The sequence below is a fragment of the Adiantum capillus-veneris genome, chromosome 5 (genome assembly GCF_014529385.1).
Source record: "Adiantum capillus-veneris isolate H3 chromosome 5, ASM1452938v2, whole genome shotgun sequence".
Lineage (NCBI taxonomy): Eukaryota > Viridiplantae > Streptophyta > Polypodiopsida > Polypodiales > Pteridaceae > Adiantum > Adiantum capillus-veneris.
This window is the reverse complement of record NC_140935.1, coordinates 149,696,243-149,722,121: the sequence shown is the minus strand read 5'-3', so window position 1 is coordinate 149,722,121 and position 25,879 is coordinate 149,696,243. Positions and strand designations below refer to the sequence as shown.

The following is a 25,879-nucleotide window of genomic DNA, read 5'->3' as shown; positions in this document are numbered from 1 at the left end:
CTGGGTTCAAACAAGATAGACATAGAGCAGTGTTCAGGTAGAATGTGTCTCAGCTTATTAATATCGTGCCGTTTTCAATTTCAAAAATGCCGGCAAAGGAGAAATTCCACCCCTGATAGATAAAAATAGTGCAAAAACCCAAAAAATAAACCTAATTTTCTAAAATTTCCTCTTGGCAAATTCAAGGAAAGGAATTTTGTATATTTGGAAAAATGATTTTTCCCGAACATTGATGTAGAGGAAGGCGTAGCGTGTGCATCCTCCATGGATTCCAACCATTGGGCAAATAAGTGGCATGTTACCGCCATCCTTTTCAGTGGGATTTTACGGTATGCATAGGAAGAGAGAGCGCCAGCACCGTCCATGACTCCATTGGTCAAAATTAACCTCGATGAGCATTAGGTACCACCAGCTCGAGAGGCATCTTTGTCTGAACCCAGCCTTTGTAAGGGGCACATTTAAAATTAACTAAACAACATAACTCTCGGCTAGCGGAGAGTTAACTGAAGACTTGTTGTCGAGTAGCATGAGGCCTTGATGCTTCCATGGTTGGCTCGATTCTGCTTCCAGCAAATGGATAACCCCTAGCCCTACTTTCTGCGCTTAGCGTCTCTCCTGTTTCATGCCATGGCGTCTCTACTGCTTCAGTCTTCATCTCGCTTTTGCAATGGCAATTCCTCTCTTACAGTTCGGTCAGCTGGCAAGCATTGCAGCGCTCGTCCACGAGAATTTCATGTAAAGACTTGTCTCTCTCTGTGTGTGTGTGTGTGAGAGAGAGAGAGAGAGGGAGAGAGGCGCGTTTCTTATGAGCTCTGTGTATGTTCAATGAAAAGGGTTCCTTTATTTGTTCGCGCAATGAATATAAGCGCATATTGTATGCAAACTCTTCCCATTATTTGATATGGCAATCTGTGAGGGGTGATGAGGTGAGTGCTGAGCTAATGCCATGTACCACACAACAGAGACTGGGCTCTCTAGAATATATTTGACATATGTATCCATCTAAGGGTATAGCATTTTTGTTTTGATGTCATTTATGCAGCTAGGGAGACACGGTTTTGTCCCAAGGTCCACCATTTTTGGCATTAAGTTGCTTGGCTTGCAAGGATGGTTTGCAGAGTCGAAGTCCATATTACCCATGAACTTGATTCAAGCTTCAGACAGCAGCGTTGGATCGGATCAAGCACCAGAGCAGGATAGCTCTGTTTCACAATCTACACTGGTAGGAGAGGATGCAGCGGTGTTCGAGCTAAATAAGCAGAAGATCTCATCTTGGGTCTCCTTTTCTGTTGTTTTGGGGGTTGTCTTGGCCATTCTCAATTACATCTGGATTGACCCAAACACCGGATACGGCAATGCTTTTGTACAAGCCATGTCCTCTCTCTCGGCGGACAATCATGAGGTAAAGGTATCTCTTCAAGTGCTGCTTTTTCTGGTCAAGCATCTGGTAATTAATCATGGTATAAATAAGGTATACACTCAATTGAAACTGTTTAAACTATGTAGCTTGTTTATGGCATATTGTCTCTAGCAGGATTGAGTGAATTTTAGTTGTTATTGTTCATAGCGGTTACATGAGTAAAGCAGTAGCATGGTCTCGACCCTGTTGGGAAGTGAGATCAAGACGACTGCTGTCAAATCGCACGTTTCAAGTCAAGTGTTGCTTATATTTTGACCATTGTAGGAGGTGAGAGGATTTGGAGAAAGCTCTCCATATCAGGACCTAGTGGTTGCCTGCTGACACATCTTGCTATCTGAAGTAGTGCAGGAAACTGCACTTATTGAAATAGGAGAGTGACGTTTGATGGACTCTTAGTTATTAGCAATTATTTGGTTTTCTTTCTTCAAGGAGCGCATGGGATGAGGATATGTTTGACATCAGATAACAATCAGAGGTGCACCTATGATCATGAAATTTGAGAAGGATTTCATTGGACGGGCTTTTCTTAATGCGAGTTTGCTTCATTTTTAAGGCAAAAATAAAAAGGAAGAAAAAAGAAAAAGGTTGTGCACACATCTTATCACAACTTTCCTTGGTATTGTTTTTCTACTTATGATGTAATTTGCCCTTAGAAAAGCTGCACTTTTTGTGATGCCAGGTTGTGTGTATGTCCTCTTTTTCACCTCCATTTTGAAGCTTTCTTCAACTCAGATGGTGTTTATTATTTACGCATATTAGATAGATGCTTCTAGATTGGATGGATGGCTGTGCCAACACCAATGTCCACGAAGGTTACCCGTAAGTCTGTACTGCTCCAATGCACGAGAAGTGGCGATATCGATGCCGATGGGTGATGATGGAATCTACTGCAGATGGCAAACAACCACGATTACTCCTCGATGAAAAGGCTCCTCTGGGTTTATTGGATGGGGTTTTTCTCCACCTCAATGTAGCTGGCTCTCTACTACTTCAGGTTGCTCTCTCGTATACTAATCTGCTTCAAAAATTCTATCCTGGGTCTGGGGATTTCTCTGATCTGCCAGCTGATTCCCTTTTTCTATCTTTCTTTGTACCCTGGGACGTGTGGGTAGCTTCGCTAGCTTCCCATGTCCATTGGCAGGTCAGTCTCAATCATTGGAACCTTGAGACGCACTATCATCTGATCCCCTTTCTCCGGAATTCTCTGATGAACTTGCATCTGGTTCCCTTAGTTCGTCGGAACGTTCGGATGTGCTACCATCTGATTTTTTTCCAAAATCCTGTGATGAGTTATTATCCGGTTCCCTTGATTCATTCTCTTCAATTTGGCGGACTCTTGCCTTGTTGAGGTGGATACTATCCTGTTCGTAAGATAAGTCAATGAGCCGGCATGCATCCCAAATCGTTGCTTAGCATGTCCCGTAAGTCTCTAAATGGAGTCAGACTTCTGGTTCCCGGCATGCATCCCAAATCGTTGCTTAGCATGTCTCGTAAGTCTCTGAATGGAGTCAGACTTCTGGTCCAGACAATAATTGCGAATCTCTTTTGGCAAACCACAACAAAACCGCTCAATCTAGCCTCTTTGGCAAATAAGTATCCGAAAACCTATGGCAGTAGTCATCCAATGTATCTTTCTTAGTCATTCTCAATTACCTCAAATGGCTCCTTCCCCGTCGAAGAATGAACTGTGTTATAGGTGTTGCTAAATTGGCTTTATTTGACAGAAAAATAATTCTAAATGAATTATTGGATTTATAAGCGAGAGGGTTTTCTCGCTTGGAACACAAAGGAAAAATAATTCTAAATGAATTATTGGAATTTTAAGTGAGAGGGTTTTTCTCACTGGAGACATCCGAGTACAGAGTATTCCTAGTGCGTCATTCAGAGTAATGACGAGAGCACTATGAAAGGGAATATCTATAAGGCCACCAGGAACGGGTACTTCTAATGCGTCACATCGGACGGGTGACAGGGAGCATCGGGAAGAAGTATCTGACCATTTGGGAACGGACATCTCTGATGCGTCGTAGGATGGGTGACAGAGCATCGCGAAGGAGATTGTACCGTAAGTTCGGTAGGAAAGGACTAGGTGATGGGTATTCCTGATGCGTCACAAGGTGGGTGACGGGTGCATCGGAAAGGGGATATCCATAGTCGAGAGGAAATTCCGAACTGTGTTAGAATTGTGCACAAGGAAAAGAAAGCACTTGAATGAAGATGGGTTCAGAGGAAACTTTGAGGAAAAACAGATGCTTTTTGAGAAAGCGGGATTGCTTTTCGGAAAAGCAGATGCTTTTTGAGAAAGCGGGATTGCTTTTCGAAAAAGCAGATGCTTTCCCGCGAGGAAGTCTATGTCTGCATTACAACTGTGCATGTGATTGCATCCAGGGACGCCTGGGAAGTGCTGTGAAAGCATTGTTTTTAACTTATCGAGTTTCCCCGGGAGAAGATTCAGGCAAAGTAGAAAAGGCGTGAACTGCTGTTTTCACGTGGTGATTTGCGATTTGAAAATGCAAGGTTAAAGAAGATGAAGGGCAATGAAAGGTTGTTTCTTAAGCTCAACATGTGTTACTATGGGCCTTTTCAAGTACTTGACAAGATAAGCAATGTTGCTTATAGGTTTGCATGACAGTTGGAAGATTCATAATGCGTTTCACGTGAGTCTTCTAAGACCCTTTGTGGGTGATGTGCCAGAAGGTATGTTAGATGAAGATCAACCAAAAGTTGAGAAACTTGATGAGATCTTGGTACGTGAGCAAATTTTGGCGCAGAAGGAAAGAAAAGTAGCCTGATTGTACTGTGCAAGACTGTGCAAGAGAGGGTATGCAACTACGACCTGCCCGAACATGCACGTCCTGCTAGAGGCTCACAAAGTGTGAGGCTAGCTCCTAAGCTAAACTAAGACTGACGCTAGACTGTAGCAGTAGCTTGTCTGTGTGGATCAAGTTCAATGTGCACGGTGATGTGCGAGAAGATATGCTAGATGAAGATCAACCAAAAGTTGAGGAACTTGATGAGATCTTGGTACGTGAGCAGATTTTGGCACATAAGGAAAGAAAAGTTAAGGGAAAAGCTGCAAGGCGTTATTTGGTGAAGTATAGGAACTATCCACCTATGGATGCAAAGTGGATGGAAGAGTGTGAACTGCCAGAGCCACCAAATGTATTGCGGCTTTACCTTGAAGCCTATGGGTTACAACCTATATATGCCCCGACTCAACTTAATCAAAAGAGGGGTGATAATGGTGCTAGCACATCATATGTACATACGGATTCAGTGCAATAGAAGTGTACATCGCTGTACAAGTGTTAAAGGTACAATGCTCACTTCTATGATGGATGGAAATGACAAAAGTATCAAGGTTTCATTAAGTCATTTATATCTATAGTTCATGACCTTTCTTGTGGATAACATGTGATAATAAAAGAGTGCTAATCAAATTACATCATCTATAGCATGTATATCTGGCATGCAATTGTGGACGTCTACGATTTCAAGAGGGGTTGTCACGTGACACATCCAACCCTATATGTCCGTGGACAAGCTACAGTATGACCAGGCTTCAGTTTAGTTAAGTCAGTCTAGAATAGGAAGTGATCTGGCACTTTTATGAGTCTGTTCGTAGACTGTGCATGACCAGACACGTAGAGTAGATGCATATCCTCCGGTTGTACACATCATGATCATCAGCATTCCCATCAGAATCCATCAGGGGAATTTTCCAGTGCATTAAAACCTATTTTCCCTATTTTTGACATTTTTCACTTATTATTTTTAAGTGACTTTTGTTGGAAACTAGGTAGGGTAATTTTGCTAAGTTTGTATATATAGAAACCTAGCTCTAGCACTTTCTGGTAGAAGAGGCAGCAGGAGCACCTTGCTCAACAGGCAACTTCTCAACAGGACCACCACAGAAGCCTAGCTTTTTGCCCAACAACAAAGGCTAGCGTTTCCAGTTCCAGATCAGCCTTGGCGTTTTTGCATTACAGAGCAGCCCCGGTGACCACAAGACGGCAGATCCCCTAGCGTTAGCAGTTTCTACAGTAGTTAGCAGATTTCCACCGCAGCAGAAGATTTTCAGCCCTAGCGTTTTTTCATCTGCAAGACACCTCAGCGTTTTTGCAGATCTTCGCGACGGAATCAGCCCTAGGACCAGCGTTTTCAGTTTTCAGCCCTTAGACACAGCAAAACAAGTCCCGAACCTTGCAGATCTCACCTTCCCGCAACAAATCCTCGCCGCACGGTTAGATCCCGCAAAGTTCGCAGATTCAGCCCGGAAAACGCAGATTTCAGCATCTGCGTTTTCAGCATCGTCGTTGTCGTAACGTCGTCATCGACATCGTCACTGACATAGAGTCAAAATTCAGCAGATACAAGATTTGCAGATTTCAGCCCTTAGCATTTTTAGATTTCAGCGCGTCTTATCGTCGTCGACATCGTCGGCAAGTCCAAGCATTGTAGAGATTTGTGCAATCATAAGTAGACCGCTCTCGCCATAGAGAGTGGGGCCTTCAGAGGAGGGTTTCACAACGTTCTGTTGTCGTATTCTTCTCTCTCTATATCTCACTCTCAACACCTTCATTCACAGTGTTCACCACTTTGTTTGTGTCCATTGCACTCTCTCACTAAAGGAACGGAAGGCTCTCCCTTCCGTAAGTAAAAGGAACCTTGAACACAGTTCAGAGCACTCATCTTGAGCAAAGTTTAACATTCACTTCCGCTGCACCTTACATTGGTATCAGAGCTTTGGCAGTGTTCTGTATCACTCAAGGAAAGAACCACTGATTTTTTTTTTGCTTGTTGCGGTCGCACGTAACCCAAGACCTCTTGGGCGTATCGATTTCTAATTGTGTTTTTGAAGAGTGACGGGAATCCCAAGAAAGAAGGGCTTGTCCAGCCTCCTCTTCTGCCTCTTTTCACTCATTGAGAGCGGACCGTGCACTTAGCTGCTGGCCAATCGACGTGAGGTGGGAAAAAGCAACCTTGGTGTGAGCGCAAGGCTGCCAAGGGGTGTGCCCGCAGGAAAGAGCAGAACTCGGGTGAAGAGAAGATCCTTCTCTAACACAGATTGCAAGCTAAAGAAGAACCTCAAGACCCTCAAGAACCTCAAGATCCCCAAGAACCCAAGAACCCAAGACCCACAAGAACCCAAGTTCCTCGTGAACTTAAGAACCCAAGACCCCAAGAACCCACAAGAACCCAAGACTTCAGTGGATGGTCATCACTTGAAGCGGAATGGATATGATGACAACGTGGCACGAAGCAAGAATGGCAGCCATGGAGCATGAGCGCCAGCAATTACGCTTGGAGGCCAAAGAATTTGATCGCAAGTACGCAGAAAGAAAAACAGACTTGGATCGCAAGAATGTTGTTCATTCTTCCTCTCTGATTTCTAATGTGTAGGCGAAGATTGAAGAGATTCGGGAAAAAGAGACCCTCTTAGTCTCTTCTTCTCCCAAGCATGACACACAGGATAAGCATGATGATTTGAATGATAATGATGAGCATGATGATTTAGATGACAATGACAAGCATGATGATTCAAATGACAATGACAAGCATGATGATTTGCATGATGATCAAGATGTGATTTCTCACAAGCATGATGATTTGCATGAGGATGATGTGATTGTTCACAAGGATAATGGTTTAGTTGATGTTTTTTCTAGCGAAGCGAACCTCATTGCAGATTCAATCAATCACGAAGAACCGATCTTGGCTCTCGAGCCTAGGTCTCAAGAATCCCCACAAGAAGTATTATGTGTTCCAATGATTAGTCAGCACGCATTGTTCGAGTGTTTCATTTGTGATCGTTTCCTGTATTTTAGTCAATGTCTTTATGTGATCCCTTTTCATAGGCATGACATATTGTACGGTGAGCACGTTTTACTCATGAATGAGCACGGATGTATGCGGATTTCTCATGAAAAGCTGAAAAGTATGTATTTAAGGAAGTCACATCCCATGTCTCTTCCTTGACACGACACAGTTGTAGAAAGAGCACAAGAAAATATGAGCACCAAGCATGGGCATTTCCGTTGTGAATAGCCACAATTGGTTGATTTAGATCAGAAGAGAGATTCAATCTCAATGTTTGCGTGTGTATGGTGAACGGTTTGACACTCCGTCTCTTTGTTCATCTACATTGCATGCATAGTCTTTGGAAAAGACGAGTGTTCCCAATCATTTTACATGGAATAGGTATGTGCATGTTTTTGTGTTGGAAGTGGTTTCAAGAATTTTCACTGTTCAGCCTTGGAGATTCTTGAAGAAGGTAGACACATGACTCTAGACAAAGTGGAAGCATCGAAGATGACTTTATGTTGCTTTCGGCGCGGCCCAATGAAGCAAGCGTTACAGACTTTATGAAGTTCAAGTATTGCATGACACACGCTTCAGAGTGGGCCAGCGAAGAGTCCTTTCCAGGATTCCGGATATTGTTGGCGATCTCCCTCGACGCCATACAGTTCGGTACTAGTACCTCACTTTGAAAACGAGGGGATGTCACGTGACACATCCAACCCTTGGTGTCCGTGGACAAGCTACAACATGACCAGGGTTCAATTCAGTCAAGTTGTAACAGACTTGGACACTCCAAGTCAAGAATCAATCGCGACAGCACCAAATAATCACTTCAAAACAATTCACAGATCACAATAGATTTGCACTGGCCTGACGGAGTTCCGTGCCTAGAGATGTTGGCCCCAAAGAGTGACACCCCTTTCGATATTTCTTTTTGTATTAAAAATCAATGTCAGAGTACAAGAGCGGTTAGGGTTTCACTCTCAGACTCTGCGTCTAGATGCTCTGAGAAGTGAGGCCCTCACCGCATATTTAAAGATTACAAGGGATGCCCAAAAGCAGAGCCCCAAAAGCTTAAAATCAAGAGCAGATTCTCTCTCTCTCTCTCTCTCTCTCTCTCTCTCTCTCTCTCTCTCTCTCTCAATGAGAGCAACAATAAATTAAAGCATGTTCTTTCTCTCTCTCAAAGTGTAGCAAAAAGCTGGGATTTGCGTCGCTCATTTTTTTTTTCTACCTCCGTGATTTCCGGAAATATCCGTACACTGCTGCCACGTGGCATAAAAATTCCTGCAAACCCTAATTTCTACCAAAAATCCTAATTTTTGGAAACCCTAATCCTAACTGCTGGTTGGAAACCCTAAAAGCAGCGGCAAAAATTAGGGTTTTTGCTGTCGGTAGCCACGTCATCACTTTGTGACATACCCCCCTCTTGAAAGCATCGTAATTGACCGCGACTACGCCTGCAAAACCGACAAAAGCCATAAACCGTCTTAGCAGACACTGATTGTTAGTACCTACATACTAGGAATACACATCTAGCACATGTACCAATCGACAGTCACATCACACCGACATCATAGGACATCACTAGACATCACAGGACATCACATGACATTCAACATTCATTCGGATCTTAGACCATGATTTATCGGCAATGTAGGTAGCAATCACATCTAGGTCCAATCGGGACCTCATCGATGTCCAATTGACTAACCCCTATTGCAACCATGTCTATTCGAGATCAATCAGACCAAAATGCTGCAGTCATTTCGTCTATCAGTTCCTGCACTTAATAGAAGTCAAGAACAAATCGGTATCATAATCAGGAATTCCATTTCATAAAGTCATCCAACAGAATACTGTCAGCTCTCAGTATCCCTGAAGCTCAAAGAGACATCAGTGACTTTAGTATCAAAATCAAGGCATCTGTTGACAAAGGAGCGAAGCGACTCCCCTCTTGTGCATCCCACTGCACTAGATCTCCGGCCAAGCTGAAATCTGGGTTCCGTTTGGAATAGACTATGCTAAACCAAAAGCATCGAGGTAAAGTTTCACAATCCGAGGAGTATCTGCTAGGTCCTCCTCCTCCATCCACTTCGCATCAAATGCAGGATAGTTCTTGAACTTAACCAAGAACCGCCTCCGGACTTTACCTTTAGTCTTCGTATCTTTATGTGCCAAAATCTGCTCAGGAACAAGGATCTCCTCGTTTTCTTCCACTTCGGGTTGCTCATCAGGCTCCCCATCATCAGACACATCATCCTTAACAAGTTTCAAGAGACTCACATGCAATGCATTGTGAATCCTCCAAGTATCTAGCAGTTTCAATCGGAAGGAGACACCATTTATCTTTTCAGTAATCTGGAAAGGTTTGTAGTATCGCATACTAAGATTTGGAAAAAGCCTCTCCTTTCCCTTTGTCTTTCTTAGGCGTGCCTTCTCAAAACGTAAGAGCACCCAATCATCCTCCTTCAATTTCAAGTCGCGACGATGGCGATCCGTTGCCTTTTTCTGTCGTTCTTGAGACTCCTCCAAAGTCTCGCGAACCTAGGCAAGAGCCGTTCCAAATCTCGCGAATATTCATCCGCTTCAAATATCTAATCTTTCGTGCTGAGGATGGATGGAACCTTCGTAGCACTTTCAACAATCTCAAATGGCGTCTTCCCCGTCGAAGAGTATATCGTGTTATTGTAGGCAAATTCCACCAAAGGTAAGTTCTTTTCCCATTGAGTCTTCTGATCCGAGATACAAGACTTCAATAAATCTAAAACCACTGAATTGGCAATCTCAGATTGCCCGTCAGTCTGCAAGTGGAACGATGACGAGAACTTCAACTGTGTGCCAATGTTCTCCCAAATTGCCTTCCAAAACAAACTCATAAATCTGGGGTCTTTGTCGCAGACAATCGTCTCAGACATGCCATGTTATCGAAAAATCATCGTCCCCATTCTGTGTTCTCGGGAGATCAACAAACTCTTCCACATCCTTTTGAGTCTCGGCCTACCCCCTTCATGGTGGTAGCAATGCCGTGGTGACCCGTAAAAGGTGGACAGTGGCATTCAGTCATAACCTTTTTCCTTAATGCACAACATGGTTTTTCTCATCAAGTAGCCTTCCAGAATGGAGTATCCTGCTACTGTCGCCCCATCCTGTATCCGTGTGAAAAAAATTCTGCAAAACCTGTATCTGTGGCATATTGATCGACCATATCCTCGAAGCTCCTATGATGTATCGCGGAAATAGCTAGAACCAACGGCTTCCGAGACAAAGCATCTGCCACCACATTCTTCTATCCCTGCTCATGGACAATCTGGAAGTGAAACTGTGACAAGATGTTTGCCCACCGCATCTGCTTTTCCGAAAACTGCTTCTTTGACAAGAAGTAGCACAAACTCTGATGATCTGTAAAGACAGTAAAATCCGCTCTAAGTAGGTAATGCCGCCACTGAGTAAGAGCATGGATAACCGCCAAAAGCTCTTTCTCATAAATCTGTGCTATCATCTCCGGCCTAGAGAACAATCGGCTGTCGTAAGCAATGACATGGCTTTCTTGCATCAAGACCGCACCCAGACTACGACCACAAGCATCACAATATACTTCAAATGACTTCTGCAAGTCCGACAAAGTCAAAACTGGTCTTGTAGTCAATTTCTCTTTCAATGTCTGAAAGGCAGTCACCTCTGTGGATCCCCACGAGAAAAGAAGCTCCTTTCTGTATCAAGATATGCAAAGGGGAAGCAACCTTTGCAAACTTTCGAATGAACGGTCTGTAGTACGAACACAGTTCCAAGAAGCTTTCAACTTCATGGACATTCGTCAAATGGGGCCAATCACGGATAGCGTCTATCTTGGCCGGATCCATTTGCACTCCTGCTGTTGAGACAAAGTGTCCCAAAAAGTTTATCTCTGAAGCAGATGATCTCTGTGTTCTGCCTCATTCTTGGAGATAACAATGATATCATCAAAGAAAGTGCCAACAAATAGCCTGTACTCTCGAAAAATCCTGTCCATCATCCGGTTAAATGTCGCAGGAGCATTGGTTAAGCCAAAAGGCATCACCAAAAACTCAAATAACCCAAAAGTCGTCCGAAAGGCTGTCTTGTAGACGTCTTCCGGGGCGACTCGGATCTGATGATATCCACTCTTCAAGTCAATCCTGCTAAAGCACGAGGATCCTTGTAACCTGTCGAGTATATCATTGATCCTAGGAATCGGAAATCTGTTCTTAATGGTGATTTTGTTGAGAGCTCTATAATCGATGCATATTCTCCAAGATCCGTCTTTCTTCAAATCCAACAACAGTGGAGAGCAATACGGTGAAGTACTAGGCTGGACAAGACCCTTTTCCAAGAGGTCTTTCACGTGGTTCATAATCTCTTCATTTTGTGCTCGGCTCACAAGGTAAGGTGGCCGGTTCGGTGGCGTGCTTCCAGGTATCAGGTCAATGGTCTGATCCTCAGGCCCTCTTAAAAGCAATCGGCATGAGTGTGGAGAAAAATCTTGGCGTTCTTTTGTTCAGGTCAAAACATATTCAACCTTTATCCATCGTTCAGGTCTCTCCCATAAGAATGAGTAAAGAAAACTGAAGTTCATCAAGTACAATCTCTGAGCCCTTCATTTGTCAAAGTCGCTTTCTCAGCCCGGTATTCAACCACGGCGTAGTTCTTGTGGTACCAAGGGATCCTGAGTAGAACGTCACTCACGTGCCCTGAACACCCCTGTCATTGCAAATGAAGTTTGCCAATGCTCGGTGTAATGGCAACATCCCGTCCGGGTGCCATTCGAACTACCTCCGCCTGTGGTGTCAGTCTGTCGGGCATAATTCCAAATCGAGCCGCCAATTCCAAGTGAAAAGAAGTTGGCCTTGGCTCCTTCAAAAGAGCTTCTTGATCCTTCACTTTGCCCCAAAAGCGGCAAAGTTTGTACTTTCATTCATTACATTCGGTGCAGGTCCCACGCTATGTGGTACCAGTTTTGCTTTTCTATCTACCTTTTCTGCCACGTTCCTCAGCTGCTCTCGAACTCTCAGGCCTTTCGTCGTCTTTATCATTCTGTTCTTTCTGTGCCTTTTTAGGGCACTTCGTGGAGATATGTCCATGTTCCCCGCATCCAAAGCACTTCCCCTCTCTGATGAAGTGAGATCTCTCCTCAGGAGTAAGCTTGGGTCGTGCATCCTTTTTCTCTGGATTGCCCTTTTTCTTTCTACTTTCATTCCCAGAAGTCTGTTCGGCTCGTTGTGTCATGGCCTCATCTGTGGGTAGGTCAGACTGCCTGAGTAAATGGCAAAGCTCCGCTTCGCATGACTCATCAAATCCTGAATAGAAGCTGACTTCTGCTCCAAGCAGTGATCTCGGATCTCTGTAGGTAGACCCAAGGTAAACCGCTCAATCTGTTCTCTGAACAAGATCTTCTTGAATGAAGAGGCGGGTAGAAAAGAGCTCCAGAATCTTTCACAGTAAGCATTGATTGTATCTTTCTTGGTCATCCGAAGATGGTTCCAAGCAGTTCGTATATCTCGTTCATATTCTTGCGTCAACCAAGAAGAAATAAAAAGCTTTTTAAATTTCAGCCATTTAACTGGCGCAGTCTTGTTTAAAAGAAGCGTGGACCACCAAGTATGAGCATTCCCCTTAAAATAAGAGGCAGCTCTCCGAATCTTGGAGTGCTCTGAATAGCGTCCTCCCGTGAAAGCGATGTCAAACTACTGTATAAAAGACAAAGCCTTCGAAGCATCTGAGTATCCTGAAAAAGTATCAAACTTGATCGAGTGGCCACCTTCCTTAAACTCTCGGACTTTCTTGCTTTTGTCTTCGAGAAAGTCATATTGGTTGGCTTTGTAAAAATTCTTCTTGTTCGCATAAAAGTTTCCATCATCTGAATCTGAGCTGTGTGTAGACAAGTCCTCAGTAGAACTGTTAGTCTCTGGGCGAGATTTATCCTTTTTTGCCTTTTTCTTGCCCTTTCCGAAGCTTTGTTTCTTGCTTTGCTTTTTACCTTTTCTGTCTTCTTCGCTCGAATCTGAAGAGCTAGAAGAACTGTCAGAAGAAGAAGAAGAAGAAGAACTGGGTACTCCTTCAAATCGAACACGCTTCTTCTGTTTCTTTGCCTTGTCAAAAGTCGACTGACGACCCAAATATCCCGGGAAGTCAGTGCTTTTCCTCATGCTTTTTGCCGTGCTTTTTGGCTTTCATTTGCGCGTCAAAAAGCTGAGCAATCCGTGCATCAACCACCTCTTGTAATTCCTTCTCTGAATACTGTTTGTGATCAGAAGGTTTCTTGAGAGTGGGTTTCAGGGGTGGTGTAATGGTTTTCTGCCATTGCGCATGCACTTCCTAAAAAGAAGTCTTGCTCACATATTTTGCCAATTTCGGATCCTTCGCAAAACTGAGCATCATCTTTGTTGCATCGCCGATCAATTGACGACACTTTATCTCTCTTTGCTCCGCCTGAGTAGGTCGAGGCGGGCCATACTCTCTGTCTGAATCTTCGTTGTGATCCTCGCCCGCGTCTCCAGATGTAGAGGGAAATCGACTGATGCTTGCATGAAGCCATAGGTGCCATCGGAAAAAAATTGGGGATCGGATTTCCCGTAGAAGAGGAATCGGCTGTGCTCTGATACCACTGTAACAGACTTGGACACTCCAAGTCAAGAATCAATCGCGACAACACCAAATAACCACTTCAAAACAATTCACAGATCACAATAGATTTGCACTGGCCGGCCGTGCCTAGAGATCTTGGCCCCAAAGACTGGCGCCCCTTTCGGTATTTCTTTTTGTATTAAAAATCAATGTCAGAGTACAAGAGCGGTTAGGGTTTCACTCTCAGACTCTGTGTCCAGATGCTCTGAGAAGTGAGGCCCTCACCACATATTTAAAGGTTACAAGGGATGCCCAAAAGCAGAGCCCCAAAAGCTTAAAATCAAAAGCAGATTCTCTCTCTCTCTCTCTCTCTCTCTCTCTCTCTCTCTCTCTCTCTCTCTCAATGAGAGCAACAATAAAATAAAGCATGTTCTTTCTCTCTCTCAAAGCGTAGCAAAAAGCTGGGATTTGCGTCGCTCAAAAATTAATTAATTTTTTCCTACCTCTGTGATTTCCAGAAATATCCGTACACTACTGCCACGTGGCATGACCGCCTGCTTTTAGGGTTTTCAGCCAGAAGTTAGGATTAGGGTTTCCAAAAATTAGGGTTTGCAAGAATTTTAGGGTTTTTGGCAGAAATTAGGGTTTCTGCTGTCGTTAGCCACGTCATCACTTTGTGACACTAGTCAGTCTAGAATAGGAAGTGATCTGACACTTTTGTGAGTGTTCGCAGACCGTGCATGACCAGACACGTAGAGTAGATGCATATCCTCTGGTTGTACTCAGCATGATCATCAGCATTCCCATCAGAATCCATCAAGGGAATTTTCCAATGCATTAGAACCTATCTTCCCTATTTTTGACATTTTTCACTTATTATTTTTAAGTGACTTTTGTTGGAAACTAGGTAGGGCAATTTTGCTAAGTTTGTATATATAGAAACCTAGCTCTAGCACTTTCTGGCAGAAGAGGCAGCAGGAGCACCTTGCTCAACAGGCAACTTCTTAGCAGGACCACGACAGAAGCCTAGCGTTTTTGCCCAACAACAGAGGCTAGCGTTTCCAGTTCCAGATCAGCCTTAATGTTTTTGTATTGCAGAGCAGCCCTGGCGACCACAAGACAGCAGATCCCCTAGCGTTAGCAGTTAGCAGATTTCCACCGTAGCAGAAGATTTTCAGCCCTAGCGTTTTTGCATTTGCAAGACACCTCAGCGTTTTTGCAAATCTTCGCGACGGAATCAGTGCTAGGACCAGCGTGTTCAGTTTTCAGCCCTTAGACACAGCAAAACAAGTCCCAAACCTCGCAGATCTCACCTTCCCGTAGCAGATCCTCGCCGCACGGTCATATCTCACGAAGTTTGCAGATTCAGCCCGGAAAACACAGATTTCAGCATCTGCGTTCTCAGCGTGTCGTCGTCGTCGTACCCTCGTCATCGACATCGTCACTGACATAGATTCAAAATTCAGTAGATACAAGATTTGAAGATTTCAGCCCTTAGCATTTTCAGATTTCAGCCCGTCTTGTCGTCGTCCTCATCGTCATCAACATCGTCGGCAAGTCCAAGCATTGTAGAGATTTGTGCAATCATAAGTAGACTGCTCTCGCCATAGAGAGTGGGGCCTTCGGAGGAGGGTTTGACAACATTCTGGTGTCGTATTCTTCTCTCTCTATATCTCACTCTCAGCACCTCCATTCACAGTGTTCACCACTTTGTTTGTATCCATTGCACTCTCTCACTAAAGAATCGGAAAGGCTCTCCCTTTCGTAAGTAAAAGGAACCTTGAGCACAGTTCGGAGCACTCATCTTGAGCAAAGTTCAACATTCACTTCCGCTGCACCTTACAGGGGTGGTATGTCACGAGGCTGTGACAACTACTAACCTAAGTTGTTGGTTTCTTTCCCTTGATTTTTAATATAAGTTTTGGGACCCTCTTTTTGAAGTCATAAATGGCCAGACATTGTATGGCTAGTGTGAAACGGTTGGTGGCCGAGAGTTTTACCCGCAGAAGTGAAGGCCAGGTCGCCACGAGTTGGTCGGGCTAGTCGGCACTGAAATCCGAGCAGTAAAAGTATGTCTAGGCTTAGTTCAAAGTCATTTAGGCCACCACGACACTTAATAAGTTGGCGGGTACTAGGAAATTAACTCAAAAGAGCAAATGGGACACTTGGCGGCACGAGATCAAATTTGCCAGACACATCAGCTGAGAGGGGGCGCCCAAATCGATTTGGGGCTGCTTGGGGCTGCCTTCTCCTTCATTCTGATCATACAGTGTGTGTGTGTGTGAGTAGTGGGTGCAGGTTTCACATATTTACTAGAAAGTTGCCTTTTCCCTTGTCTTATGTAGCATGATGATTCTACTCTCATGCACCTCTCTCCCCTTTTGAATACAGAATGGTGATGCCCAACTCAAGGGCTACTCATGTGTATGTACAATTGTGTGGCTTCATACGCGATTTCTGAGGCAAGAGCCTCTTGTCCAGGTACTAGATTAGCTAATTGCTAACCCCCCGCAGGTACATGTTGATTCGGAGAGATTTCACGCGAAAAAATCTCGTCCGAATCAAAGGGCAAGTAGCCCTACAAGCTCGAGGGCTTTGCTACGGATGCAACCGGCACGCGAAATGGAGCCCGAAACATGAAATTACAGCCTACTGTGTAGTTTTGCAGGTTTAGGGTTTTGAGCCTTTTTAGCCCCAGGAGCTTCGGGGAAGCTAGGGGATCGCTGTACAAGTGTTTTGGTGCATTTTTGGGGCTGAAAACAGAGAATTCAGCTTGCTGCAATTCCGCTCTAATTTGCTGGGAAAGTCACCTATGTCATGGGGATTTTACCTGTGAAGCCTCCTACCTTGGTTATGCTGCTAAAATTGGGCTAGAGTAGGCCATTTTCAGCCCAATATAAGTGGGACAGCTCGTAGGAATTTACACGTGGCATCTCGCATTTTATGGTGCGTTTAATGCTTCGTGGCCACGCGTCCTACTTTGAGCAGGGTTTTTGACCCACATTGCTTTTGTCCAGCTTCTTCACTCCAGTGGCCCTTTGGGTCATGCCACGTCATCACACTTGTGACATTCACTTTTTATTGTAGTTTAGTTGTTCAAGTTGTTTGAAGTGATAAAGTGTTCCAAAGTTTTACAAATTGTGGTTGTCTTTGTATATTCTGTTAGATTCCCTCGCCAGAAGTGATTACATTTCTATGTTTATTATTTATGGACCTTTGGTAGTTTTTTATGCAATGCGAAGGGTCACAAGCCCCATTTTTGCCAAAAAAAAAAAAGTCTCTTTATGAGGCTTGATGCCTTATACGAACGGAGAAGAAACACTTGCTTTTTGCCAGAAACATGGCTAATTATGACAATCTAGGGCTACACCTAAAATTTTCTTAAATGGTTGTTTCGTCACCTTGATTCGTGTTTATTTAGAAACGTTTCAGGTGTTTCGAGTTTTGATTCGTTTGGAGAGTTATGCTCTCATGTTAGGGGTGGTACATATGTTGAGGCCGAGTCAAAGGTCTTCTCAGCGGGAGCAGATGGAAGAAGCAGGAGCAGTCTTCCGTGCCAGGGCTCTATCCACCTAGGGCATGTCACATCTACGTTGATGGTCCATAATAACATGAAACCCTGTTTTGTCCCCCTCGTGCATCTTGTCTTGTAAAATTGAGGGAGAGACACATGACTCAAGGTTGCTGCTATGTGTGGCTGCCCTCTGCAAATGAGGAAGGCTACCATAGATTGCGTGCGTGGTGGTGCTGCCCCGTAGCCTGTGGGTGATTGGTTGCCCAAACCGTAAAGAAGGGCTACTCACGTGACCACACCAAGGGCAGCCCTCAAAGGCTGGGCACACATTGGCATTAGGGATTCCCCTGCCCTCCCATATGTAAGGTGCAACGGAAGTGAATGTTGAACTTTGCTCAAGATGAGTGCTCCGAACTATACTCAAGGGTTCCTTTTACTTACGGAAGGGAGAGCCTTCCGTTCCTTTAGTGAGAGAGTGTAAATGATCACAAACAAAGTGGGTAAACACTGTGCATGAAGTTGCTGAGATTGAGAGAAAGAGAGAGAAGAATATGACACCAGAATGTTGTCAAACCCTCCTCCGAAGGCCCACTCTCTATGGCGAGAGCAGTCTACTATTGATTGCACAAATCTCTACAATGCGTTTGACTTGCTGACAATGTCGACGACGATGAGACGGGCTGAAATCTGAAAACGCTAATGGCTGAAATCTGCAAATCTTGTATTTGCTGAATTCTGACTCTATGTCGGTGACGACGGTGCGACGATGATGCGCTAAAAACGCAGATGCTGAAATCTGCGAATAGCGGGCTGATCTGACCGTGCTAGCTATATTGCCGGGGAGTCTTTTTGAGAAGATGCTCTATTGGACACTTGGTCCCTGCTGCCTCTTCTGCCAGCAAGTGCTAGCACTAGCTTTTCTTATATATTTTCTTAGCCAAATTGCCCTACCCAGTTTCCCAACAAAGTCACTTATTAATAAGTGAAAAATGGCTAAAATAGGGAAAATAGGCTCTATGCATTGTAAAATGCTCCTGATGGTAATCCTGATGATCATGCTGTGTGCAACCGGAGGATATACATCTACTCTAAGTGCCTGGACATGCACGGTGTGCGAAGAGACTCACAAAAGTACCAGAACACTTCCTAAGCTAACTGAATTGAACCCTTGTCATGAAGTAGCTTGTCCATGTACACATAGGGTTAGATGTGCACGTGACATCCCCTCCTTTTTAAAGTGAGGTACTAGTACCGAACTGTATGGCGTCGAGGGAGATCGCCAATAGTGTCTGGAATCTTGGGAAGGACTCTTCACCGGCCCAGTCTGATGCGTGGGTCATGCGATACTTGAACTTCATAAAGGTCTGCAACTTGCTTCTTTGAGCCGCGCCGAAAGCGACACGAAGTCATCTGTGGCTCCTTCAATGCTTCAACTTCGTCTATAGTCATGCGTCTACCTTCTTCAAGAATCTCCGAGGATGAAAATTCCTGAAACCACTTTCAATAAAGAAACATGAACATACCCATTCCATGTAAAGTGACTGGAAAAATTGTAGTCTTCTTTAGAGACTGTGCATGCAATGTAGATGAACAAAGAGATGGAGTGTCAAACCGTTCATCAAACACACACAAAAATTGGTTTCGAATCTTAACTTTCTGATTTAAATCAATCAACTGTGGCAAATCACAATGGAAATGCCGATGCTTGATGCTCAATCCTTCTTGTGCTCTTTCTGATACTGTGTCATGCCAAGGAAGAGACATGGAACGTGAATTTCTTGAATGCAAACAGTTCATCTTTTCATGAGTAATCCGCATACATCCGTGCTCATTTATGAGTGAATCGTGTTCATCGTACAATATGGCATGCCTATGAAAAGCGATCACATAAAGACGGTGACTAAAATAAAGGACAATGCGTGCTAAGTAATCATTCGAACATAGAATACTTTCTGTGGAGGTTCCTTGGACCTCGACTCGAGAGCCAAGATCGGTTCGTCGTTGTAACAAATTGCTGACGTGTCAAAGCCACTGAAGAACGGAGCCAAACTGCAGATTCAGATTGAGAAGCCAAAACTCTACGAAGAAGCAGCAGCAGAAGAAGAAGAAGTTTTACAGACTTACAAAATCTTGATGAGTGGCCTATTTTTAAAGAAGAGTTCCCACCAACTTACAGGACCCCGTCCGATGGGGCCCAAGTGACATAAAGGCATTAAAAATAAAGCAGAACACACTAGAAAGACTTTGCTCATCAAAATATGATGATGTGGCATCTGTACGGACGTTCCGGAATTCACGGAGGATTTTTAGGGAAATCCCAAAATTTTAGGAAAGTGATTTTTTGGGGTCAGCTTTTCATATTTGATGCTTTTAGGCTTTGGGCCTTTAAATATGAGCCTTGGGAGCCCTCTTTGGCACTCTTCAGCGCGCAGATTGCAGAGGAGGTTCTCCCCGACTGTTGTACTTTGCGAATCAGCAGTATAAAGAAATATCGAAAGGGGCGCCAAGGATTGGGGCCAGTACTCTCTGGCATGAAATTCCGCCACTCCGTGTTGCGTGTCGTCTCTCTCTCTCTCTCAGTTCAGTTGTTATTGAATAGTTGTTATTGAAGTGCTAAAAGTCTGTTCAGTCTGTTCTTTTTTATTGGCACGTGGTGCCCGTCTTGTGATAGTGGTATCAGAGCATTAGGCGTGTGCTTTTCTGAAAGCATACCGGTCGTACGAAAGAGCAGACAGAGCAAACCGCTCATGTCTTACAGGGCATAAGCCATTGAGATCGCTTGCAAAAGAAGGATCCAAGATTTGTTTCGAGTCACTGTATTTCTCAGAGGCAGGGCCATGCAGATGTTGATAGCTACCAAGCAGCATACTCCACGTACTTGGCAAGCTTTCAAGAAAAATTTTGCACAAAGCTATATGGTTTCTGACATCTTCCTTCGGAGTGCAACTTCTGACAGAGTGGAGTATCGTGAAATGCTTGCCATGGAAACCCTAACAGATTATATCTTGAAATTTCACGACATCTCTCAGTAGATGTATCTTCATGATCAGATGACCTTGGAGGTCCAGTGTGATTGCTATCTTGGGACTACCATCGCCGCCAAAGAAACACTGTTTGTCCAAGAGCTGATGGACCATGTTGTGCTCGGCTACGACCCTATGGAATGAACCTAACCCTAATTTTTTGGTACAGGTTTTAGGATGGAAAGTCAGTCGACTTTTCGAGCTCGACTGATGTCGAGATTGCTTTTTAAAGTTTGAAATCTGTTTGAGAACTTGTTTGGTGATCCTGTTTGGTATTTGTTTTGAAATGGATGGTATCTGTTTTGAACCTGTCTTGGTGTCGATTTGAATTATTTGACTCTGATTTTAATACTGGTTTCAATGATTGGTGATTTAACTCCCGGGTAGAGTAGTGAGAAATTATGTTTGAGAATGCTTGTTCATACTCATGGCCCGGACCCTTGTGGTTATTTGCGGGGGGAGTATTGAATGATTGAAAAGTGCTGTTTTTTTACTCATGGCTCGGACCCTTGTGGTTATTTACGAGGGGAGTATTGTTGTTGTGACTCCCGGCCCGGACATGGATGGTTATGCGGGAGGAGTATTAAGAAGTCTGAGCAGTGGTTACTCTCAGCACCTCCAAACGACGCAGGTTGCGATCTGGGGGGCGTTTGGTTGTAAAAGGCCTCTATATCTCCCGGCCCGGACCCTTTTAGGTTATGCGGGAGGAGTGATGAGGGAGTCGTTGAATATCTCCCGGCCCGGACCTTGTTAGGTTATGCGGGAGGAGTGTTCATCGGCGACTTTATATTTCTATGTCCTTTAACATGTATATGTGAGCATTTGTGTTGCATTGTGATGTGCCAACTATTGAATATTCTTGATTGGATAAGATTGCTTGGGTATGTAATTTTAGTGCATCAAGACACCCGTGGAAGATCAGTACGGTCTGGGTGTGATGGCTAATTTTACTACGCTGGAATATCAAGAGTTTCGATCTGGACGAAAGGAGAAGCTAACTCCTTGATCAAAACAGCCGAAAGGAGAAGCTAACTCCTTGATCAAAAGAGCCGAAAGGAGAAGCTAACTCCTTAACAAAAAGAGCAAACACAATGTCCCTGGATTTTTTTTTTTTCCAGCTAACTTGAGTTGTTTTGCAGATATGTTGTAATCGCGGACGATTACTCTCTTTCAAGAAGGGGAGATGTAACAAATTGCTGACGTGTCAAAGCCACTGAAGAACGGAGCCAACCTGCAGATTCCGGCCGAGAAGCCAAAACCTTACGAAGAAGCAGCAGAAGAAGAAGAAGAAGTTTTACAGACTTACAAAGTCTTGACGAGTGGCCTATTTTTAAAGAAGAGTTCCCACCAACTTACGGGATCCCGTCCGATGGGGCCCAAGTGACATAAAGGCATTAAAAATAAAGCAAAACACACTCAAAAGACTTTGCACATCAAAATATGATGATGTAGCACCTGTACGGACGTTTCGGAATTCGCGGAGGATTTTTAGGGAAATCCCGAAATTTTAGGAAAGTGATTTTTTGGGGTCAGCTTTTTATATTTAATGCTTTTAGGCTTTGGGCCTTTAAATATGAGCCTTGGGGGCCCTCTTTGGCACTCTTCAGCGCGCAGATTGCAGAGGAGGTGCTCCCTGACTGTTGTACTTTGCGAATCAACAGTAATATAAAGAAATACCGAAAGGGGCGCCAAGGTTTGGGGCCAATACTCTCTGGGGTGGAATTCCGCCACTCCGTGTCGCGTGTCCTCTCTCTCTCTCTCTCTCTCTCTCTCTCTCTCTCTCAGTTCAGTTGTTATTGAAGTGCTAAAAGTTTGTTCAGTCTGTTCTTTTCTATTGGCACGTGGTGCCCGTCTTGTGATAGTCGTGATTGATCGAATCTGCAATCAGGTTAGCTTCACTAGAAAAAGCATCAACTCAACCATCATCCTTGTGAACTTCCTTTTCAGCCCCCATTTACATGCATCTTTTTCTTGTCCTGATCCTTTGGTATTTTCCCTCAGACTGTGAAGAACTCCAGGGTTTTTGGAACCTATAATTGTATCTTGTGATTTTGCTTCGGGCCTATTTTGTTAATTGGCTATTTTTCCTTTTTATGTAATGTGAAGAGTACAAAGCCCAATTTTTGTGCATGCATGCATGTGTGTGTGTGTGTGTGTGTGAGAGAGAGAGAGAGAGAGAGAGAGAGAGAGAGAGAGAGAGAGAGAGAGTTTTTGGCAGGTGGTAATGCTTAGTATTTTACTGGTATTTGCCTTGGTCCATAGTGGCTTGGCAAGTTTCCGTGACTTCGGTGAAAAGCTAATTGGCGAGCGGGCTTTCAGGGTCCTCTTTGCAGGACTGTCATTGCCACTGGCAGTCTCAGCTGTGGTAAGTAGTAGTTATTTCTCATTGAAATAATTAGTCGGTACCTATGACGAGTCATCACTTTATTTGTGCAGGTGTATTTCATAGATCATAGGTATGATGGGACTCAGTTGTGGCAGTTACAAGGTGTTCCTGGCATGCATGAGTTTGTCTGGGTCATGTCTTTTATCTCTTTCTTCTTCCTATATCCCTCGACGTTTAACTTACTAGAGGTGGCGGCTGTGGATAAACCCAAGATGCATATGTATGAGACAGGTATCATGCGTATCACAAGGCATCCCCAGGCAAGTGAAATTTTTCCACTCTAGCTATGCTTTAAGATTAGGTCATTTAACCATTGTATTGATTGTAAGCATTACTTGTTTTTCAGATGGTTGGCCAGTTTGTTTGGTGCATTGCACATACTTTGTGGATCGGCAATTCATTTATGTTAACCACCTCTTTTGGCCTTCTTGCTCATCACCTTTACGGAGTTTGGAATGGGGATAGACGGCTTGCTATTCGATATGGTGAAGCTTTTGAGACTGTAAGGAGCCGCACCAGCATTGTACCTTTTGCAGCTATTTTTGATGGTCGTCAGAAGCTACCCGAGGACTATTACAAAGAGTTTCTTCGAGTGCCATACTTCGTTATTCTTGCCTTGACACTCGGAGCCTATTTCTCGCATCCTTTACTCCAAGCAAGCAGCTATCACCTGAACTGGTAAAGCAATGTATGTTTTATTCATAGTCGTGATGAGAACTTCTGATACCACCCTTCTTACAAGTGTATTATATGTAATTTTGAATGACATTGGGGCCAATCCTGAAGGCCTAAAGAGCTCAAAGATTTCCCTGATAACCATTTAACTTACAGGAGCTCATCATTGAGTCGCTTGTAACTTGGCTATTTTACCACATTGTTCAATGCCGACAATGTAAGTTGCTCTTTTCTGTGTACTGAGTCTCAATTTGTTGTTCAGTGTACCATGGTGGCACAAAGGTAACCGTATCTATTAATTCATTGTGATGACAGTCACACCCTCTGCTTGATGCATATGCAATCCATTTTTGAGGTAACGGTCCTCTCTCTTGAGCACAAAACCTTGTAGTGCAGCTTTTGGATGTAATGTTCAACCAATGGGATCATGAGGTTGAGAGTGGCTCTACATCTGTCTTAGATTGATGGTGTGACCTGGAAAAGTCCTTCGTAAAAAACCATGTCTATATCACCGATTTATCATTCGTCCTCACTAACGAGATGCACATGATGGATTGCGAAGGAGGCTAAGGAACTACCACTTAACTAGTTAATAGTGCAAGGAGTCGCCCTTAAAGCTAGTACATGTGCTTAAAGACAATTTCCAAAAAAACAAAGAGATGCATCAGTTGAGATTTAGGGCAAAATTAAAGGAATCTGTAAATCTCTAGTTCAGTAAGAACACACTTGGATGGTCATAAGTAGAGCTTACAAGCAAAGTCTGGCTTGTACACTGAGCTAGTCAAGCCTGGCAGACAGAGAGACAGAGGTGTTATGTTAAAGGTTCCACAATTGAGAGCTCAAATGATGGTACTTTTTGGGTGGTGATTATTGTATGTGGCTCTATCATCATTACAGAAGCATGCCATGGCAGTAAAGAAAGTCAAGCATGTAGTTAGGTATCATTCTCTTGCTTGTGACAGAAATCTTGCAGTTGATGAAAATCAAACCTTTTGGCATTCAACTGTAAAAGGTGAAATCGCTAGTGCTCATGTTCTTTTTGGGCTAGCCAGACGTGCATCTCATGGCCATTTCATCACAGTCATTCATCTGGTATTTGGTTGGTTGTTTTGTTATTTATAGCACAGATGCAAATATTGAATCCAGTTGCTGAAGTGGGTGACTTTGACATGCAATGTTGCTTGAACAGACCAGCAGTCGTGTGTGAAAGGAAAGCAGCCTTGGTATACCTTTCCTGGTTTTGTTTACCTATGCATGGCCGTGTGCACATGCGCAGGCTCCGCTCTATATTTCTGTATCTGTGTTTGCTATATGTGTTTGGCTGTGAATTTCTTTGCTTGCCTGGTCATGTGGGCATAATTGTGTGTGGTGTATGTGCGTGTGCCACCTTCAATGGATTATTCTCAATGTCTGAAAATTCCTCTTGGGCTGTATATTAGAGTTTCATCCTTTGAAGACTGAGTGGAGGTTTCTTGGTCTCTCTCTGTAGCATCTTTCCACATCCTCGTCATCAGCTTTTCGTCCTCTATGGCCTGTCTTTGGCTGGTGAGACTTTTGTCCAGATTGTGGAAAGTTGATTCCTCAAACAGCTGTTACGCTATCACCGACTTCTAGCCTCACGTTGTCATCGCTCACAAGAAGATTTAGAAACGAAGTCTTTTCCAGTGTTTTTCATACAATGCATAACATCATGAGCTTCTACTCGAGAGGCACCGCATACCTAGCTAGGTACGATTGGGGGCAATGGACCACCAGCCCACAAGAAGATTTAGAAATTTTCTCATGTAGGAAAACGAAGTCTTTTCCAATGTTTTTCATACAATGCATAACATCATGAGCTTTTGCTCGAGAGGCACCGCATACCTAGCTAGGTACGATTGGGGGCAGGGGACCACCGGCCCGATGGGGGGGCCGGTGGTCCCTTGCCCCCAATCGTACCTAGCCAGGTATGCGGTGCCTCCCTCACAGAAGCTCATGACGTTGAGGTAAGTCACAATGTGGGATTTATTGTGAGAAATTGTTCAAAACTTCTTGTGGCGTTGCCCTTAGGCCATATATAGAACATAGAATGTATGGCCTCACACTGTCGGTGGTGCCCTTGGAGATGACAAATTATCTGGTGTAAAGGTGCCAATCTTCAGCACTTCTTATTCCCTAGGAGCAATCTTTTCCTGGCCATTTTCACAATTCTTTAGTTGCCCTTGTGGCTTTTGTATCAATACTTGCCAAATGCCAGCATCGTATGCATTTGTCATGTCATAATAATCAATATCTAAATCTCTTAAATGATTTTTTTCATGTTAAACGGATCATTTAATATGGGGAACTGCTAGGGGAGAAAAAACTAGAATATTGGTTAAGTTAGCAGACCGACCACAATAGGGATCCAAAGGAGGGAAAATAGGAATCCAAAGGGGGGGTCATCTGCAAAAGAGCTATGTGCAACAATGGGCTCAAAAGACCCTGAGGTTCAACCC

The 25,879-nt window shown here is 43.9% G+C and overlaps 1 protein-coding gene across 1 annotated transcript; it reads left to right on the top strand.

Moving 5' to 3' along the window:
- The first annotated feature begins 489 nt into the window (after window positions 1-489).
- Window positions 490-23,641, top strand: Z-ISO (15-cis-zeta-carotene isomerase). The gene is made up of 5 exons (XM_086512945.1): window positions 490-735; window positions 1,043-1,402; window positions 22,560-22,706; window positions 22,778-22,987; window positions 23,074-23,641. Exons 1-5 carry the CDS (start codon window positions 628-630, stop codon window positions 23,407-23,409), a joined length of 1,161 nt encoding a protein of 386 aa, XP_086369071.1. The 5' UTR covers window positions 490-627; the 3' UTR covers window positions 23,410-23,641.
- The last annotated feature ends 2,238 nt before the right edge of the window (window positions 23,642-25,879 follow it).